At 46.5% G+C, this 16,138-nt stretch overlaps 1 protein-coding gene across 3 annotated transcripts in view; it reads right to left on the bottom strand.

The window, feature by feature from the left end:
- arhgap46a (Rho GTPase activating protein 46a) overlaps positions 1-16,138 on the bottom strand; it is a 37,472-nt gene that overhangs the window by 21,280 nt on the left and 54 nt on the right. For 2 of the 3 annotated variants that reach the window (XM_030375814.1, XM_030375813.1), the window contains exons 1-2: positions 16,001-16,138; positions 1,540-2,070 (exon numbers count right to left, since the gene is read on the bottom strand). The exon at positions 16,001-16,138 is cut by the window's right edge and continues 54 nt beyond it. In XM_030375814.1, the coding sequence (XP_030231674.1) occupies positions 1,540-2,070; positions 16,001-16,014 (545 nt within the window). In that variant the 5' untranslated portion in view covers positions 16,015-16,138. Of the gene's footprint in view, positions 1-1,539; positions 2,071-9,319; positions 9,688-16,000 lie in introns of those variants that run through there. The other variant, XM_030375815.1, reaches the window with a different exon arrangement.

Here is a 16,138-nt window from a genome sequence, read left to right on the forward strand (position 1 = left end):
TTTCCTCCATCTAGCAGTCACATTCCTGCCCTCCTCCCAGCGTTGCGTGGTGGTGCTCGATGGAGGTTTCTACTTACCCCTACTGAGAGAGGTGGCCAATGTTAACGTGTGCTGCCATATGGCTGAGCTGGCTCAAACCATAGGAGTCATGAGCTGGTGACTCCACCCCCCAGGGATTCTCACAGCTGGCCTAATAAGGGAGGGGGGTGGTTTGGTATGGGGGGAGGGGGTTTTAGAAAAGCTTGAGTCATGACAATTGACCACCGAGCAGGTCCATGGTTTGGATTCACCGATCCACCACAGCACACACACTTACAGGCACTGCATGTGGAGTCCATCATAGAACTGATGAAGCTGAACGTTAATGGAAACCCATATTATGTGATGGGGCTGGGGGGGTACACAAGAGAAACAAGGTTGGGAGACTCTCATAGATTATCTCGAAGAACGTGTCAGCGTACCCAGTGACACCCTACTTCTCATACGGACTCTCTTTGGATCCCTGGACACAACGGATTACAGGTGGAAGAGCTGCCGCAGGCCAGAGTCCCACTCCTGGTGGTTCACACTGGGTTCAGACTTTCACCCCCCCCCTCTCCGCTGAGCGAGCTGCAGCATTTGGTCTGAGGTCGTAGCCGGAGAAGGAGCGGTGGGGGGGTTGTTTAAGGGAAATGGAATGGGCGTAGGCAAAACGTTGGTTGGTGGTGGTGGTCAGCAAGCACACACACACACACACACACACACACACACACACACACACACACACACACACACACACACACACACACACACACACACACACACACACACACACACACACACAGTGAGTCGGACACTAAGGCAGAACCCAGTGGCCCTGGGCCAGGCAGAATAGAGGTGGCATGTGTGGAATCCAGCAGGGAGGGAGAGATGGCGGTTAGCTCCAGTGCAGAGCACATGATGGGCTGAGTGAATGACTTACTGTTAGAGGCCGCTCTCCACCAGCAACACCAGTGAGATGAGGGGGGGTTGTCACGCTATCTAATATGTATAGCCCCCCCCCCGAACTCCACCACCTCATCCTCCCTCTCACACACAAACAGACACACACACACACACACACACACACACACACACACACGCACACACAGACACACAGACACAGACACACACACACACACACACACACACACACACACACACACACACACACACACACACACACACACACACATTGCCTTCCCCCAGCCCACCCTCTCCCCATTTGGTAGCGTTTTAGTGGAATGGCCGGTCACGGTTCATGGGGGATACTATGGAAACGCAGGGCATATGGAATGTACAGATAAGTGAGAAGGAAAATAAAAAGGCAGTTACTGATTGGTGAGCCGAGTCAAAAGTCAAAATATTCTCACCGCCTCATTTGAAACTCATCTGGTAGCACTGTAACTCACAGTTAAAATAGTCTAACTATCACCCCGTAGGCCCAGCGCCGTACATAAACACACAGACTAAACACACACACACACACACACGCTGGGGGTCCTCCAGTAGGGCTCATACCTCAGGGGCTCCTTGCCGTCAGCGCTGTACTCGGTGCTGCTGCTGCCGTCTCCCTGGGAACGGCTCTCCGCCGCCGCCGCCACCACCAAAGGCGGCAGCTCGGCGTCCGGCTCCTCCCTCTCGCTGGGGCTCTCCGGGGCCCTGGGGGGCGGGCCGTCCCGGGGCTGCTCGCCCAGCGGGGCCCGGTGTTCCTGGCTCCCGGTGCTGCCCAGGGAGCCGTGCTGCGGGGGCTGCTGCCGGTCCGGGGGCAGCGCGCCGGCGCGCTTGGCCTCCTTGGAGCGCTTCATGGCCTGGAGCTGTGAGAGGGGCACGATGTCCCCGCCCTGGGGCCGGTGCCAGACGGTGCGGCGGCCCACCGAGTTGTAGTAGTAGAAGCGTCCGCTCTGGGGGTCGAACAGCTCCCACCACTGGTTGCCGTCGGCCTGCCGTACGGGGGCTCCCAGCGGAGGCTCCCAGCCGCACTCTCCGGAGGCCAGGTTGACGTACATGCGCTCCCGCGAGCGCGGCTCCAGGATCTCTACCCAATCAGAGCTGAGGACGGAGAGGAGAGAGGGTGATGATTACACCGAGGCCTGGGAGTTTAACGGGTGGGGCGTGCTTTTGGAAACCATGGTGAACTAAACCATGGTCATACTATCTCCCGCGTCACGTCGCGGCTGGGCGTTTCCGGGATGCGGTCATGTAGTACGACGCTCATCACGCACCAGAGCTCATCAAACAGACAAGGTGTGAACGCTGAGCCGGGCGCACGGAGACCAGTCCATATGGGGACAATGTGCCTGTTTGGGTTCTTTACGCGCATCCATCTGTGACTGGCTGTGTGTGTGTGTGCGAGCAGTGTGTGTGTGTGTGTGTGTGTGTGTGTGTGTGTGGGTGTGTGTGTGTGTGTGTGTGTGTGTGTGTGTGTGTGAGTGAGTGTGTGTGTGTGTGTGTGTGTGTGTGTGTGTGTGTGTGTGTGTGTGTGTGTGTGTGTGTGTGTGTGTGTGTGTGTGTGTGTATCTGTGTGTCTGGGAGAGAGAATTGTCGTGTTTGTGTGGATAATGCGTGATTCAGTACGTTAGAAATGTTGTAATTTCTACGCCTGGTACTGGAGCATGAATGTGTATGTGTGTTGTCCCTGTTTCAATGTGTATGTGTGTGTGTAAGTATGTGTTTGAGCATGTTTGTATGTGTGTGTTTTTTTGTGTGTATGTGTGTGTTGTGGGTGCCTAGTGCCCCGTGATTAAGGAGACAGGTGGACACTCTCAGCCAGACAGCAGGTCCCGCGCCAGGGCGGAGGGATAAGGAGGAGCTCAGAGCCGCTCTCTCTGAGGGGGGAACAGGGCGGGGTGGAACCAATGTCCACTGGCTCTGCACAACACAGGGAGACCACTGAGAGAGACCGAGAGAGATAGATAGAGCTGCAATTGATACTATGCTAACTATCCATCTAACAAGAGATAGCTACGAGACAGATAGATAGAGGGAAAAGAGTGGGCGGGAGAGGGAGAGACGCAGTCCAAATTACACACTGTACACAGCAGAACAGGTCACAGATAAGGAGGGACAGACCGTCTCCGACACAATTAGGCTGTGAACTGAATTTCTCAGCTTTGCTAGGACGTTCCTATAAAGCCTCCCAACCCATGAAACCAGCAGACCTACATGTCTGATCGACAGCCAGCGGAAAACACCCCCTCCCCCAGGTCATGTGGCTCCGCTGTAGGTATCTATACACTTGGAGGTGATCACAGCATAAGAAGCAGGTTGCTTTTACTAAATAGGTCACGCTGCCCTTTATAGAGGACACCGTTGGTGTGCCCCCTTTGATCTAGCTCCCTGAAGCTCAGGGCTCTGGGCCATGCCAGCTGATCATTACAGCAGTGTTGCTAGCAATCACCAAGCTCAGGGCTCAATGTGCTGTGACTAGCAGGTTGAGCGCCCGAGCTGTACTTATAGAGACAAATAGAGACACAGCGTCCAAATGCTCAACGAGTCCCTACTGACAACATGGCTTCATCAAACACTCCTCTATTTACGGTTTAACTAATGGAAAGCAGTTTTAACAGCCCTCAAAGGAAACGAGCTTCATTGATAATATGGATATCTGCCAAGGATTGACTCTGTTTTCCAACTCCAACAGCGATGATAGGCTCTGTTCCTCCTCCGGCTCATAGGACTGGGACTTAAGCCATTGTCAGGCTACCTGTATTTTACCTTCAAAACAAACACATTGCCAGGGTGAGGTAATGTTTGGTGTGTGTGTGTGTGTGTGTGTGTGTGTGTGTGTGTGTGTGTGTGTGTGTGTGTGTGTGTGTGTGTGTGTGTGTGTGTGTGTGTGTGTGTGTGTGTGTGTGTGTGTGTGTGTGAGAGGAAGGCGGTAAATCAAGAATAAGCCTAGTCCTTTCACAAGTGCTGCCAAGTGTGCCCTGTGGCAGTCCCTGGCTTCAATAATAGACCCATAGTGCCAAACAAACTACCGTTCCACTGTGCCCCATGGTGACTATGTTTACTGCTAAACACACTACTATTATTTCATACATAGGCCCACATGAGCATGTAGCCTCCCTAACTATGAGCTATGGGATTAAACACACACACACACACACACACACACACACACACACACACACACACACACACACACACACACACACACACACACACACATACACACACGTCACACACACACACGTCACACACACACCATGTTCTCTTTCCTCTTGTATCTCCATTGCAGATACCAGGAGGTCCACACCGACCATTTGCTCTCAACATGGCCAGGTAGAGAATGAGAAAGAGCACATGGTTGTGTAACAGGAGCTGTGCACCACCTGTGTATGTGTGTGCGGGTCTCACTGTGTGCTCCATAATGAGAAGGCCATCTGGCCTGAAGAGCAGCACCAGGAACTAGCTAAAGCTCTGTCGTGACTCTCTGCATATGGCCAGGTTGGACTGCATGCTCAACAAAACCATAACCCAAGGGAATGGAGTAAAAGAGGGCAGATACCTTAATCACATATTTATTACCCAAAGGTAACAGTGGATATCCTTTAGAGGTCAACTAATTAGAGAAGTGTCAATTATTAAGGGGATATTTTGGAGTTAACTGCTGCTTTTTTTGTTTTTTTGTTCAGGCGAATGCGTGGTTTACGACAAGGGAGGGGTGCTGATAAGTTTGAGAGGTCACAAAAGAGGGTACAAGACCCCCTGGTAAGCTGGAGTCTGTTGTTGAGAGGATAGATTAGTCACTGGCAGGAGGGGCGGGTATAAGGCTACATATAATGAAGCTTTTCAAAAAGGGGGCCTGAGCTGTAAATATCTCCACTGTCGTCCCCTCCCTGAATGCACGTGATCACATACACGCACGCAGACATACACAGAAATTATCTCTCTCTCTCGCTCTCTCTCTCACACTCACACACACACACACACACACACAAAAGGGTTTTTCATCCCAGATTTATATCGAGACATAGACAACCCCCCACGCTGATTTACTTTCAACTCAAGTGTGTTTGGCCATTAGTTCCTGTAACTGAAGCAGGGCCGCGTGTTCCCACCTTAGTGGTCCAATGATTTATACTGTATTTCCTGATGTGAAGGGTACATCTACAACCTACGGTCTTATGCTGTAACGATTACATCGTTACAGGGAGAACCGGTCCTGCCCCTCCTCCCTGTCCGCCTGGGAAGAGGACCAAAACAACGACGGAGAACACGGAAACCTGTTGAGCCGTGAACCACCCGGGGCCCGGAGCGCCTCGGCCCAGAGCACCTCGGCCCGGAGCGCCATGGCCCATCCTCCTCTCAGCCTTGGCAGGAGGCCAGGCGTCCAACTCCTGACCGGGCATGTGCACATACATATATCCCCCCACCCCCACACACACACACTCACACACCAACTCCTGATCGGCGGTCAGGAGTTCGTGTGTGAGTGTGTGTGTGTGTGGGGGCCTGGGGGGGGATATATGTATGTGCACATGTGTGTGCGCGTGCGTTATAATCTATATGCGTGATTGTATTTATGTGATTGAGTACATGGGTGAGTAGAGTGTGTGTGTGTGCCTGTGTATGTTTGTGAGTATTTACGTATGTGTGTGTGTTGGTTTGTTTGTGCCTGTGTGTGTGTGTGTGTGTGTGTGTATTTATGTATGTGTGTGTGTCTGTGTGTGTGTGTGTGGGTGGATGTTCTATGTGCATGCATGTGAGAGTATGTATGTATTTATGTGTACCAGTTACAAAGGGAGTTTTTCTCCACGATTAATAACCTGTCGTGTTGGTGCCGGCTGGGAGCCGACCTGCTGGGACCCTTGTGGACATGAGCAGATAGGTAGGAAGACGGCCCCTCGCTGGAAGGTCAGCTATTAGCTAAACGTGTCTGGGGCACTAACGGCAGAGAGTCCGTTAGCTCTGCTGTTTGTCGGTGAACTGTGACATCCTTTGCCGCCTCCACTGAGCGTATGATCTATACACTATAGCGTTCACATGATACTGACAGGGCCTTTGTTGTTTATCCCGGTTGTTTTTAAGTTCACTCGTCGTAACCGATAATTATTGATTGAAGGAAATGGGGCCTAACAGAAATATATGTATTGATAGGATAATACCAATTTCATAGTTATATTTGTCAAGGGTAGAATGTGTGTGTAGTGTGGTATTATAAAAAAGGAAGACAGTGAGGCAGACAGTAGAACGTTTGCTCATCGATAATAGAGGTAGTGAAACACAGGTTTCAGTACACCAATACTGCGGTACAAAGACTCTCTGTCTCTCTCTCTCCTTCTCTCTCTCTCTCTCTCTCTCTCTCTCTCTCTCTCTCCCTCTCTCTATCTCTCTCTCTCTCTCTCTCTCTCTCTCTCTCTCTCTCTCCCTCTCTCTCTCTCTCTCTCTCTTTGTCGCTCTGTCTCTCTCCAAATGTTCATACATGGTTTGGAATGCAGTTAGCACTACCTCATCCAAGTTGAAGTCTGGTCCCAACGTTTTATTTTAATGAGCTATAATTAACGTATTACACTTGGCAGCGTTGTATGACTAATCAACAAACCAAGCCAAATGTAAGACCTTGTGTATGTGTGCATTAATAAAACACTCTGTGCCCCCATGTCCCAGTGGTGGGGTGGGGGGAAGGAATAGATCACTAAAAAAAGCCCTTATGTTGACAAGCACCAGACCCACACCCACCTGCCCTCGGTAAACACTGGTAAAGACACAGATAAAAGACAGCCATGTTGTTGTGAGGGGTCCGTTAACACTGTTATAAGAAGGAAGCAGTTAAATCACACCTTCTTCAAGTCCTCATTCCCCTAAATGCCTCTGTTTCATCTCACCTGCTCTGCGATTCTTGTTGTTTCTTTCCAGATGGAAAAAGATAATTTAGCGTAATTCACCCTAATCGAATCCATGAAAAAAGTTTATTTTAAATATTGAATTGTATTCCCTATCAAACCCAATGCTGTTTTCAACGGATTCATGTCTTAACTAAGATCATTTCACTCTGCAGTCTGTTTTTCTGTGGACTGTTCTGTGGACTGGGTCTTATGGAACAAACAAAATAATGTTAAATAAATTCAACGGGTAGGGCTGGACTATAAGGCCAAAATCGATATCATGATACATTGCCGATACTATAATTATTACCATATCTGGTAATTAGTGTGTTTACCATGGTTCTGACTCAAGCCTGAATACAATATAATGACATTAAATATATTACTTGTCTATAATCGGTAAAATACCAATATGTTTTATTGTCAAAACCTTATAACATGCCTCGCTTCATGACTCATGGCCTCTGCAAAGTTTAGTCCCTTCCCTCAGAGACTTTGAATTAAACATCAACTCGAAACAAACATGAAAAAAACATGACAGACACAGCTCTGACAGTATCAAAATCTTATAAAAACAGGCTAAACTTATGGCCACTGAGTTTACCAGTGCTTCAGGATACAGGAAATGAACAGTGCTCTGAATCAGAGTTGCTTCAGAATACAAAAAAAGAGGGCAACGGGGTGATGCTGTGTATAAAATACACAACAAAATACGTCTAACACAGTGGCGTTTAACTATGTATACAAGACGCTTAACCCTCTCGGATTTGCATACAGATTTACCTGAGTGGCACCCGGAGTACTGGGATTTCCCTCTGGGGATTTGGGCCGCTGCATGCATTTACATCCTTAGACACTGACGTAGCCTATTGTATGCTGCTTGAACGCATTTTACTGACTCTGGGCTCTGAGCCTTAGTCATTGTTGATGCTGGTCAATGCATATTGGGAAAAAAAGCATATCACAGTAAATCATGGTCGATTTTATTGTGATTCAATTTATCGTCCACCCCTATCAAAGGATTACTGTTTCTGTGCCGGGGGGCTACTGTTGAAAGGCGGAAATTCCGTCTTGTGGAAAACTTTCGCTTAAACAGTCGTTTATTCGCACAAACTCTCCTGTCGACACACAGGCTAACTGTCCCCCCCATTTGGGTCAAGGTTGATGGTTGTTCTGGAATGGCCTTAAATATGGCTCCCCACAAACACACCTCTGCAAATAGCAGAAAGCAGAAGCCGGCCAAAGCCTAAGTGCCAAATGGTGCCCCACATGAACACACACTCTCTCTTTACCATCCTGCTTTTCCCAGAGGCTGCTTTGAGAAAGAGAAATACATCGTCGATCACCCACAATTTACAGTCGTCCTAAAAATAACTGCCAATCTGAGAGCGTTTTCCCTGAGTGAGCCGGGAACAACAGAAAACGGCTCATGGAATCTGCTCCATTGTTCCGAGCCAACCCCAACGAGTAAATGGCACTTCTCCCAGCAATGGAAAACACAGAGGACTGGACAATATGTTGTCTAGAAATAGGGCTGCAAACAGCACTCTGCCATTGTTCAGCTTTGGATTTCAATCAAACTGAAAATACCCGTGTGACTGTTTATGGTGATTGAAAGATAAACTAAACTAAACTCCACTTAAGGCTTTGCTCTGGGTATCTTAGTCCTGAGGAGTCGAGGGACAGGGTTTATATCGGATAATCCCGCAACTGTTGAAGGATGTGGTAACACCCCATTGCCAGTGCGGCATATCTGATTGAAGTAGAGGTGCCACACTTACAACTTTTGTTATCAATTCATCTATCAAACTTCTACCTTTCTTCTAAAAACGCATATTATTGCAAGAAATAATGAGAAGTGAAAAACAAATGAATCCTAATTTTTTAACATACTTAATCGTAATAATGTTCCTTTAAACCTTTAATGATACTGATCATAGTTATTCAAATGTTTGATTTATTACATTACCTACATAAAGACATTTGCTTAACATAATTAGAAATACAAATATTTTCATGAGCTAAACAGGAAAGGCTTCTTTCAAAAACGTTGCCAAATGTTGTGGCCATTGTTAACGTCATTTGTCTCCAAGATTGGTTAAGGGTGAGACAATAGACACAGCAGTAGGCAAGTTAAAAGAAGCCTTTTAGCATTTAGTGGCATCATAAAGTCACCTCTAACCTTGCCAAAACAACAGCCTATTCTAGGCTAGCCTCTGTGGCCTGGGACTGTCAAAGTCGGGCCAGGGAGGACTGGTGGTTCCACACAGGGCCAACCATTCAGCCAGGAAACCCTAGCACTCTGTTAACCAGCCACTGCAGCAAGTGTCAAGGTCCACCCTAACCGGTGTTGTATTTACAGACCTGCCCTCTCCTATTTACAGACATAAGGCATCCTTTCTCCTCAGCTACCGCCTTTAGAAATACAAGCCACACAGCAAAGAGAGCGAAAGAAAGGCATTTGTACTCACCTAGAAGTGCAGCCTACAAATCCTCTGGCAGCAAGAGTAGAGAGGGGGGAATGCTAAACCGCCAAACTAGTGTTATTAGTGAAAAACAAACCTAACCCATGTCTTGTTTTTTCTTACCACAGGCAATTTGTTCCCTCTGAGCAAGGAGAGGGCTGGCCCTTAACACAATACAGGCGGTAACGTTGTAGAGGCAGCCGTCTGTTTGAATATGCATAGACCGTGCACAAAGTCTACTTGGCAGATACAGCTGCTACTAGGCAACAGGCTTATCTAAATATTGTAAAACAGGAGCAGGGACATGGGACAACAGGGAAGGCATAAGGTTAGCTGCCATGACTGTGACAAACTCAACCTAAACTGTAGACCTGGCAAAACCCGTAGCATCGCTCCTATCATTAGTGGAGCAGGGCCAAAGTTTGTTCTAGAATGTGTAACACCAACAAAGGCTTCCAGTGAAAAGGAGTGCTGAATGACTAGGGGGCACTGTGTGAATGGGAGACTACGTCAAAGTTACATGTAATGCTTTGAAATACAATTGCAAACAACACACTTTGGAAGATTTTGCTTAAGGTAAGGTTGACCATCTTCTTGCCTTAGTGTGGTTAAGGCTTGTTGCGTACAAGGATTTGGATGCAGTAATTATAAAATCAGGACACTAAATAGTTGCCATAGCTACAAAAAACATAAACATCAAACACAAGACATAATTGGTCTTTGGTTGAAAACACAGCATGGCGACTTGGTGGCTATGTGGGTCCTTGTTGTGTGTGTCACACTAGCAGGCTCCCACACCCTAGCCAGGTCCTCAAACACAATCAGTCGGGAGAGGGCACATGTTTAGGATTGCAATGAAAACCTGCACCTGTCGTGTAAACATTCTTTGCCGCTTTTGTTTTGAAACCCACTGTTCCTGCTGTTCCACTGGGATAGCACAATAAGGACATAATAGCAGTGTGTGGGACTTTGTATGTTTGTGTGTGTGTGTGTGTGTGTGTGTGTGTGTGTGTGTGTGTGTGTGTGTGTGTGTGTGTGTGTGTGTGTGTGTGTGTGTGTGTGTGTGTGTGTGTGTGTGTGTGTTTGTAAAAGTTCACGTTCATTTGTTATTTGAGTGATTCATCAAAATAAAATAGATGGGCATATAAAATGCTTAGTCTTTAACAGAGTAATAGACCTCTGGGAGAGACAACTTAAAGAGTTCTTCATCGGCAGTCCAAGCACATAGCGCATGGTACACTTGTTGCCTTGACTTTTACAGTAATGTGCCCCTTAAACGGTGTGGGCAGGGGCATGTGTGACTGCATGCACACACATGCCTTTGTATGCAGAGCTCCCGATGCATGAACCTCTCTGTGAAGAACGTGTGTGGTCAAACGGCTGGGAAGTTCCTTCTTCAACCCTATACCTGTAGGCACAGGATTCATGGATGGCTGGCTCCTCACCTTACACAGACCTGGAATGGTCATGGCGGGGGGGATAATTTGCTTCCAGCAACCTGGGAGGATGATGAAACTCTAGTGGACAACCCTAGCTTTTTTTGAGTTGCTATACCCTTGCTCCCTGTCCATTCCCCGCTCTCTCCCTCTCCATTCCCCGCTCTCTCTCTCTCTCTCTCTCTCTCTCTCTCTCTCTCTCTCTCTCTCTCTCTCTCTCTCTCTCTCTCTCTCTCTCTCTCTCTCTCTCTCTCTCTCTCTCTCTCTCTCTCTCTCTCTCTCTCTCTCTCTCTCTCTCTCTCTCTCTCTCTCTCTCTCTCTCTCTCTCTCTCTCTCTCTCTCTCTCTCTCTCTCTCTCTCTCTCTCTTCGTGTTCTCACACCCAACCGTGACACATCCAGCAACAGTTGTCCAAGTCCATTCCTCACACTTCCTCTACTGACAGGGGGGAAAGGGGGGTTGCAGGCCAGGGGTCAATTTTCATGGGACGGTTGAGGGGGGGCAGTGGGGGGGTATCAGGCGTGAAAGAGCAGGCCTTGTTGGAACCTACTAGGGCACTGAAGGACGTTGTGCAAAAGCAGGGCAGGCTGGTTGCCATCAGCTTAAGAACCAACAGAAGGGTTGTCGCCTGCCTGGCACAGAGAGCATGGTTGGTGCAGGATAGTCTTGAACCCACTCTGTTGAATGTCATCCTCGCCATTGGAGTGTGGAAAGGACAGAGAGCAGGTCATCCATCCATGTTGGCCTCACTGTACGCTATGACTATACATAGTAAAATAAAGCATCAACTAGCAAAGCCTTTGTGGGCTCCTACAGCCCATTTAACAAACTATAACTTAATGAGAAACTTTCCAATAATGTGCATAAGACGGAACCGTCTGTAAACTTCTCACTGGTTTTCCCAGCCTCATTTAATTCATGCTTATATGCCACAATTTCCCCATTTGGTTTTCATTGGCCCTTCTGTTTTAGATCTTGGTTAAGACATTTCTTATGCTGAGTGTGAAGCACTTTTTGTTTTTGGAATATGGTATACAAACTTTCTGTTCCTCTGCTTTAATAAGATTTAATAAAACTTGTGGGTATGTTCGTTTTTTTGGGCATTTTGAGTGGTGTGAGCATATGCCAAACCTTCATCTTTAAAAAGATGATAATATGAATATTTAAAAGTTAATTAATGTTTAAATGGCTTACCATTTCATTGAATCTAGCCCAAGTTGTTGAAGCTTTTTGTTGTTTTGTTGTTGTTATTGCGCTATGTTTGCATTCTTGATTATGGCAATATTGGAAATATACATTTTATGGGTTGTGAATGACTTAATGACTAATGTGGGTCCTGAGGCTAGACCAGTTGAGAAGCACTGGTTTAAGGAGTATAAAGTAAACTGAAATATATAATCACTTCAAAGTAATGCCGACTACCCTCTAAGCCTGAGTCAACCATTCTTACGAAGAGGGGGTATCTAGCTGAGAGAAGAAAGACTGACAGCTTTGAGTCACTGATATGACTCTATACATCTAGAAACGCTTGGGAACCTGACGATCCGGTTGTGTTTTTGTTCCATACTGCCAACCGAAGGTTTGAGACAAGGGTCCCCTTTTAAACCAATTTTCCCAGCAACAAACCCAACTTTTCTTTCAACGTTTCAATCCCTCAGTACAATGCCCAGGTGTCAGTTGTCTTCAGCCAAGTCAAAAGGAATATGACCTCCTAGTGTGCTGTGACAGATAGTAATATAAGGGTTGTTTAGAAGTGAGAAAAGTGTTGACTCTGAAGTAAGAAAAAATATCCTCACTTGATCATAATCAACAAGTTTTGCATTATGTAAGGCAATGGATCTATGGGAAGGGATATAACACGTTACCTAGGTAACAGGAATGCCCGCAAAGACTATCATTCATATGCATTACAAAGCCTTTGCAAGTGGACCCTATGCTAATTCTTGTGATGGAGCCGAACAATAGACAGCATTGTCAAATGAACGGGTAGACCTCATTCAACGAGAGCTCTCTGATGCCTTCCCACAAGGCTGGCCAGCCAATCAGGGTCCGGGAGGGGAGGGCCCTATAACATGCATAGGAGAACTGGGGAACTGCTCCAACAGCTGCCCTAATCTTCAACTAGGGACAGTTACCCCTTCTCTTGGGGCACCGGATTAGACCGGATCTCGCAAGGTCATTTCACCACCTTCATTTCAGTCTTTCCCATGCTGCTTTCCAAATCCTGATTTTACAGTTTCACTCCCTACTCTCTTGCCCTGCCAGAATGCAACTACTACAGAAAGATTCTTCATTAGGTGTGAGAACATAGCACCTACCTACCTTGCCAGTGATTCCAGCAGGACATTTGGATCTTTCTCTCCGTCTCTGCGTTGGTCGTTTACAATGCTGCGTCAAACACTGCTCCATGCATACATGCTATCCATGGAGAAGGTTGGCCTCTGTAGCTCTTCGTCCCACCAAACTAATTCTGTAGGAAGGCTGAAGAACTTCTGGGACCCTCTGCCAGCTTGGTAGAACAGTCTGTGTCTGTCTGACCACTGCAACTTTAAAACTGGGGCAAGTCTGATAAACAGCAGCTTCTGTTTTGCCCTAAAAATCCTCCCCTTTTTAGTGGTGAAGCATATGGAAACTTTTTCAGGTCAGATAAGAGCGGGGACGAGAGCCAGCATGTGCAGGAGACAAGAGGCCTAACATGGGATCAGGGTGGACATACTGGGCAGACTCTGCCCAGGGCACCAGCTGTCAAAGCTAGAAACAAAGAGGTCACTTTTCGCAACAACAAGACAGACAAATGAACCGATTTGGACGAAATTGCATTTCATAGACATCGGCATACACTGTCCAAACTTTTTACTTTATCCCATCTATTAGTGCCAATGTGACTCAAACAAATAACATTTCATTGTTTATATGGTACTGCTTCTTCAACTTTTGCCATGATGCTTGTCCCACAGAAACATGAGTTGGAAGAATATTTGTCCCTTGGCAGTCTGTATCTCGAATGGAACGATGTGGAAGTTACAAAGATTGATTTGTAAATGTGCTTCCCTCCCGCCCCGTCTTGGACTTGTATATTTGGTATCGGGATTTTGCCCCCAGGCCCCTAAGAAAATGTGACAAAGCATTTATACAAGTGACAATAAAATATCTCTTATCTAATCTCGAGCACTTCTAAACACTCCTGCCCTAACTGCCCTACCCCTAGGTTCCCGCTTTCACACAAATTGTAACCTGTTTTTAACGTGGTCGGCGTCGCCCTAATCTCATTCGCAAGTTGAGCACAGCAAGGTCACAGTATGAGCGTGAATTGTCCATGTTTCCAACAGCTAACCCCTGATTTGCGTTAAGGGAACATTTCGGCGCAAGCAGGGAGTAGTTGCGTCTGGGGGGAGTATTTAAACCCAAAATCCGCCCTGCTAGAGTGCCACCAGGGGCCTGACAGGGAGCAGAGGGGCTCAGGGTGGTCCCCTGTAGGTCCCAGGGTCGACAGCAGGCCCTCCAGGATTAGATACAAACCCTCCCTGGTGAAGACATTAACGCTATCTGTCCCGGTCTGAAAGGGGGGGGTGTTCTAAATAATGAGCCCTGAGGGCCACCGCTGGGTGTCAGCTATGCAGATACAGGATTAATATGTCCCACGTCGTCAATACAGATCTTTTTTAGGTTGCAGCAGATGGTGGACACTAACGGTGTCAAATGACAGCCGTTAGTGTTGTCATTTGTGTGTCAGTCAGACAGACCTCAGAATTAGTGTGCATTATACTTTAATTATTTTTAGTGCATGTATCTTGCACCTAAACCCCACCGACTAATATTGCCCAATCCAATTTAACATCAGGGAGGCCACAGGTCAACGAGTCGAAGCTGCATTTATAAACCACACACATGAGTGTTTCCAGACGTCAGAAGAACTTCGGGTTATGAAAGGCTTGAAAAATGTATCAAAAGCAAACTGCATAGCATGATAGAAAAAGTTCAAGATCAAAAACCAAACTTTCAGACTTAAGTGTCAATGTTCAAATGAATCCTACATTAAAGAATAGAATGAACAGACCACATCAAAGATCTGCAATGCTGTTTTAAGAAATAACAACGCAAAAAGAGCCATTGACACCAACCATTGATACTTGGTTTGAAATCACACATCCTCTCAAAGGCACAATCAAACAGATCCATCATCAAAGGTATTGTAGGATGGACATCCTGCCCCGTCCTTGGTTGTCATTGTCTAAAAGGTCCAACTTAAAACTAGGGTAACCTTGTTGGAAGAATGTAGTGTTTGGTTGCCTTTTGTGCCTCTACTATTGTGAGCCACCAGAGTAAACATGGGGGACAAGGGAAGGGTGTAGGTCTTCTTCTACACTCACACCCTAGCCTAACCATTTCAGAATCATGTAGGCGGTAAGGCATATGAGAAAAGGAATACCTACAACAACCAAAGGATCCATAACTGCAATTTGAATTATGTTGAGCCTATGAAGTCCAGGTTTTAAACTAAATTGTAATCCTATACATCTAACGAACGGAAGCTTCAAATAACACACACATTATAGCAAACCATCAGACTCAAGAAATGAATAAAATAAGAAGTTGTTGTTTTTTTTATGCAAAACACAGTCCAAACAGAGTAACTAACTAAATGTGTAGGCCAGGCCTATATCATCATTTTAAAGTTGCTGCTGGGGGCCTTAACCCAACTGTTAAAGGGGACAACAAATTGGTCTCACAACCACAAGAAAGAGTTAGCAGAACCAATCTGCAGAATAGTGGAGGAAAAACGCGAACTGCGTTCCCATGTCAATAGTTACGCTGAAAGTTATGAATTATTTATCTGCTATGGCAATGTAAGAGAATTTGAAACAAGGGGAATTTGTAGGTTCGATTATTCGTCACATGCCTAGAAAAGATACCTTAGTGAGAAATAAGCTAAGATACTTGGCGGCACTACAAATTCAGCTCAAACTCACACTTTCATGTTTTATCCCACAGTTGTATTTGGTAACGTATTGTTATTACATGCTGTAGTGCTAAGCCTGATTATTCCTACCGATAATAACAATACATACATTTAAAGTACACAACTTAACATATATGAAGGCTTCCATTCAATCGCGCGGATTTGTCTAGTATCCCACCATGGTGGCCACTGTTTGAAAGCTTGACGACAGTTAGCAGCGAACACACTCTGTTGTTATAGACTTTGTATAACAGAACCGAATCAAAATGGGAATGAAAGGTCGAACTCTTACCTTGCTCCGGCCATTATATTCACATTGTTAGCAAAACGTGGATAAAAAAAGAAGGTATTTAGCGACTGTTTTAAGCCCGGGGGATATTTTCTTCTCACGGGACAGCGCCGCTGCCAGAGTAGTGAGCAGTGAGCACGA

This window comes from Gadus morhua, chromosome 13, assembly GCF_902167405.1.
Source record: "Gadus morhua chromosome 13, gadMor3.0, whole genome shotgun sequence".
Taxonomy (NCBI): Eukaryota; Metazoa; Chordata; class Actinopteri; order Gadiformes; family Gadidae; genus Gadus; species Gadus morhua.